The following is a 4,307-nucleotide window of genomic DNA, read 5'->3' on the forward strand; positions in this document are numbered from 1 at the left end:
ATTTAAAAAATATAATTCACATCCATAGCACTGGAAATTCCACTAAAATTTACAAAGCAGCTCCCCACAGTTTAAGCCTTGTGTGTCTTAGACAATTAAAGGAAGGCAAACTGATGTACTCGGACTCTGTTAGGGGAATGATGAAAAGAAATAAATTAATTACAGGGGGAAAGAAATATAAACCTTTGGGTTCCACGTTTTTACCCCAGGAGAGGTGAAAAGAGTGAATTTGAAAACCTAATGATATACTCTTGATAATTCAGTTCCATTGCATTTTCAGACGAATCGGAATTTTAGGAAAGAGAATTTTCCTTTGTCAGCCTTTTAAACGTGAAGGTGAAACCATTGTAAGTTAAGTGTGCAGGTATTTTACTCTTCAAAAAAATGGTTTCCTTCTTTTTTAATGGTTCCTTTAAGACCAGCTTTAGGAAAGTTGTCTCTCTGTTCTCATCCAAGCTAGTCTACGGATATGAAAAGGATAAAAGATAAAGGTAACTTCCCTGTCTTGCCCCATGCCATCTCTCTAACTACATTTTTTGCTCTTACTTCCTCAACAGGGTTTCTGGAACTGAAGAAAGGAACCCTATTCCATTAATGGATTACATCCTAAATGTGGTAAGCTTTTTTTTGTGGTAAGCACTATTGATGAATTTTACTCCTTGGATGGGTTGGCCAACCAAACAAAAGAGAAATATTTATGTTTTGTGGTAGATAGCAAAAAGAGAAATAGCCATATGCCATTGTTCTAGCTTCATGGGAGCAAATTTCTAATGAGGGGCTAAAATTCTTTTTTGATGTATCAGATCTCCTGGCTAGGGCTCTAGACATTTGCAAATAAAATGAGAGGCAGGTCAGATTTCTTTGATACACATAAAACCAGTAAGTTAATTAGGTCCCCAAGCTCAGATAATTTACAGTTGTATGTTCTTTGCTATTTACTTAGCCATCCCCCAAATCGTGGCCATCCCCTTGTTTTATACTTCTTTGCAACTTTAAAAAGAGCTGCAGTAGATTTTTTTTATAAAAAGGTTCCTTTTCTCCTTTTTTGATCTCTTTAGATTATAGACTTAATATTAGTATTGGTAGATCAAAGGGAATATGCAGATTAATAGTTTTTTGGGCACAGTTCCGAGCTGTTTTACAGAATGGTCGGACTGATTCATACATCTCTCAGCAGGGAATTAAGATTAATTAAGTGGATTCCCTCTCCTAATAGTTTATCTTTAAGCATTTGTCATTTTTTTTGTCATCCTAGCTAATCTAATAGGTATAAGGTTTTAATTTTCATTTGTCTAATTATTAATGAGTTTTTAGAGCATTTTTTCATGCGGCCATTGATAAGGCTATCAATAGGCTTTCTTCAAAGTTCTGAAAAGCCTATGAAAAAAGTATATTTAAGTGTCGCTGAGGAAAAGGGTTGTAGAATAGCACAAATGATGACTACTTGAAGAAATGATGGAGGCTCTATCGAGTCATTGTTTTGATAAGATACCACAGACAGTTTAAAACTGCTGAACTTCTTGTGTTTGGCCTCCTTAAAAAGGACAGCTTTTATCCTTTCCCTTTCATTTGCTTGGCCTTAGCTAAGCCTTCCTTTAATGTTGCAAGTAAGTTGTGCCAACTCTAGTCTGACTTTTTCTTTCCTAGATGAAATTTGTGGAGTCCATCCTAAGCAACAACACAACAGATGACCATTGCCAGGAATTTGTGAGCCAAAAGGGGCTACTGCCCCTGGTCACCATTTTGGGCCTCCCCAATCTACCTATCGACTTTCCAACATCAGCTGCCTGCCAGGCTGTGGCAGGTGTCTGCAAATCTATACTGGTGAGAAGTAGGGCAATAATCTAGTTTCTCATTTTGATCACCTATATTAGAAAAGAAGCCCCAGAGACATCCCAGACTATTGCTGAAATCAAAAGAAAGTATAATTGGATATTTTAAAATAAAATGAAAAGTGAGATTTGTCTTTCTTGATTGATTGATTCTTCCATGTTGACTTATACAGATCAGTATAAGCACAATAGAGAGAAATCTGCTTAATATCAGTTACCAGTTTTACAAATTGCTTGTAATTAGCCATCTAAAGCTGCTGTCCTTCTGACCTTAATTCTCATACATTAAGAACAAACAGTTGTATCCTCTCCTGGAAGAGAAGAATGAATTAAAGAAATAAACTTGGAATGGTCTCTGTGGTTGTGGAGACAGCGAGAGAGAACGTTGTGATGGGCCACTTATTTCAGATTATATCCAATGTGAATTTGCTTAAATTAGTTAAATAAATTCTAATTAAGTTATTCCATTACCAAGTAGACCTTGTAATATTACTCCAGTGTGACATGTGAAGTTTATGCTCCTCACTGAAGTGAGGAAAGAAGCAGTGTTATTTTTTCTGTAGAAGGCAAAAATTACCCTGGAAAACAGACCCTGAAAACATTTGATTTATTGCAGACTCTGTCACATGAACCAAAAGTCCTTCAAGAGGGACTCCTCCAATTGGATTCTGTCCTCTCCTCCTTGGATTTGCTGCATCGGCCAATTGAGTCCCCTGGGGGATCAGTGCTGCTTCGAGAGCTTGCTTGTTCCAGCAGTGTTGCAGATGCCACCCTTTCTGCCCAGGCCACCCCCCTCATACATGCACTCACAGCTGCTCATGCATATATCATGATGTTTGTTCATACTTGCAGGGTGGGCCAGGTAAGAGTAACTGTAGGGACTAATCTCCTGAACCCATGAGTAAATTTTCACCCCCAAAAGCCTTCTCTAGTGGAATAAGAGGTATGTATCTCTTAAATAATTACAAGGAAAATTGAGTTTATATAAAAGTATTATCTTTGGTTGAGGATACCACTTCTCCTTTAAGGGATTTTAAGAAATTCAAGAAATCATTGAATATTGCTTTGAGTTAGAAACACTTTCTCAGTGTATTTTCTGTTTCAAAGCCTCACAAATTCAGTAGCAAGAAAGTCCTGAAGAATTGAGGGGGCGCTGGGAATATTAAGAGGTATAATCAGTTGCTATTAGTCCAGAAGAATACTGTGTCCCTATGGGGACGTCTAAGAGCTCTCTTCTTGTAACAAAGTGCAAAGCAGTAGTAGATAGCATTTATTTGCAGAGTTCACACCTAGAATGAGGAAGTCTTGTTTTCAGGGGAATGATATAGTCTAGAGCTAATGTAATAAGAGTTACTCTAAACTCTTCTACTCAGGGGGAATTATCACCGTTTTCTTTCTTCACAGAGTGAAATCCGTGCCATCTCAGTGAATCAGTGGGGCTCCCAGCTGGGTCTCAGTGTCCTGAGTAAGCTGAGCCAGTTATACTATTCCCTGGTCTGGGAAAATACAGTCTTACTTTCACTGTGTACCCCTAACAGGTAAAAGCAATGAAAATAGAAAAGATAATATATCCCCTTCCGCTCTAGTACTGATTTAATCCATTTAGTGATTTGAGGCATGGGAGAGCTATATTTTTTGTTTGAGTGGATATAGTAGGCAAGGTTGGTGACTCTGAAAAAAATAAAGATTGGTGACTCAGTTAAAAGAGATAACATTGTCTAGGTGGTGTTCAAGGAAACATACTTTTTGTCTATTGCTGATGCATTTGCAGCCTCCCCTCAGAGTGTGATTTTGGTCAAGTGGACATGCAGAAGCTGATTCCAAGAGAGGAAAAGATAGCCCAGGGAGCCAAGAGAACAGGTAACCCTAAAAAGAGTCTAAATATGTTTTCAGTTAGACTTTTTGTTATCAAGAAATTTAGAGCCAAACTGAGTATCCCCACCAGATCAGTCATCCTATCCTCCGAGGGTTAACTCTAATTTCAGCTTCTTGCAAAGCAACCAGTAAGACTGGCCTAATGTGGCAACAACCTTTATTTATGCCAGTCTCTCAATTCTTCTCTTTTGCATCCTTAGAAGGAGAAACAGAAGGGTCAACAGGAATCATTGAGGCTTCCACCCAGGGTCTTTTGGAAGGCATTGGACTGGGTGGAGACACCCTGACACCTATGGAAACCGATGAGCCTAATACATCAGACTCCAAAGGGAAATACAAAATCACACCAGCCATGGCAGCAAGGATCAAACAGATTAAGCCTTTGCTGTCGGGTAAGTGATTTCACTACCCACCCCCTACGCCCAGTCCCATATGCAAGTGAGTTCCTGGCTTTCCCTTCTCTTCTTTTGCAGAAGCTCCATGCTTTATAGAAAGGAATGCTGTTTCTTTTAGGGAAGTTGAACTTAAAACCTCTGATTTCTAATAAGTCCTAAGGATGGCATTATAGATAGAAAAAATTTTATGATGTTTGGGCTATTG

General features: G+C 38.5%; 1 protein-coding gene across 1 annotated transcript; it reads left to right on the plus strand.

Annotated features, from left to right (window-relative positions):
- Nucleotides 1–557: 557 nt before the first annotated feature.
- LOC114053175 (E3 ubiquitin-protein ligase HUWE1-like) lies at nucleotides 558–4,099 on the plus strand (the record flags this gene model as incomplete). The annotated part of the gene is made up of 6 exons (XM_027876071.1): nucleotides 558–615; nucleotides 1,648–1,824; nucleotides 2,449–2,694; nucleotides 3,237–3,370; nucleotides 3,604–3,692; nucleotides 3,908–4,099. Coding segments are annotated over exons 1-6 (859 nt in total), but the record flags the coding sequence as incomplete, so codon positions are not given.
- Between the last annotated feature and the right edge of the window lie 208 nt (nucleotides 4,100–4,307).

Source organism: Vombatus ursinus, unplaced genomic scaffold (genome assembly GCF_900497805.2).
Source record: "Vombatus ursinus unplaced genomic scaffold, bare-nosed wombat genome assembly UNPS02004021.1, whole genome shotgun sequence".
NCBI classification, from domain to species: domain Eukaryota; kingdom Metazoa; phylum Chordata; class Mammalia; order Diprotodontia; family Vombatidae; genus Vombatus; species Vombatus ursinus.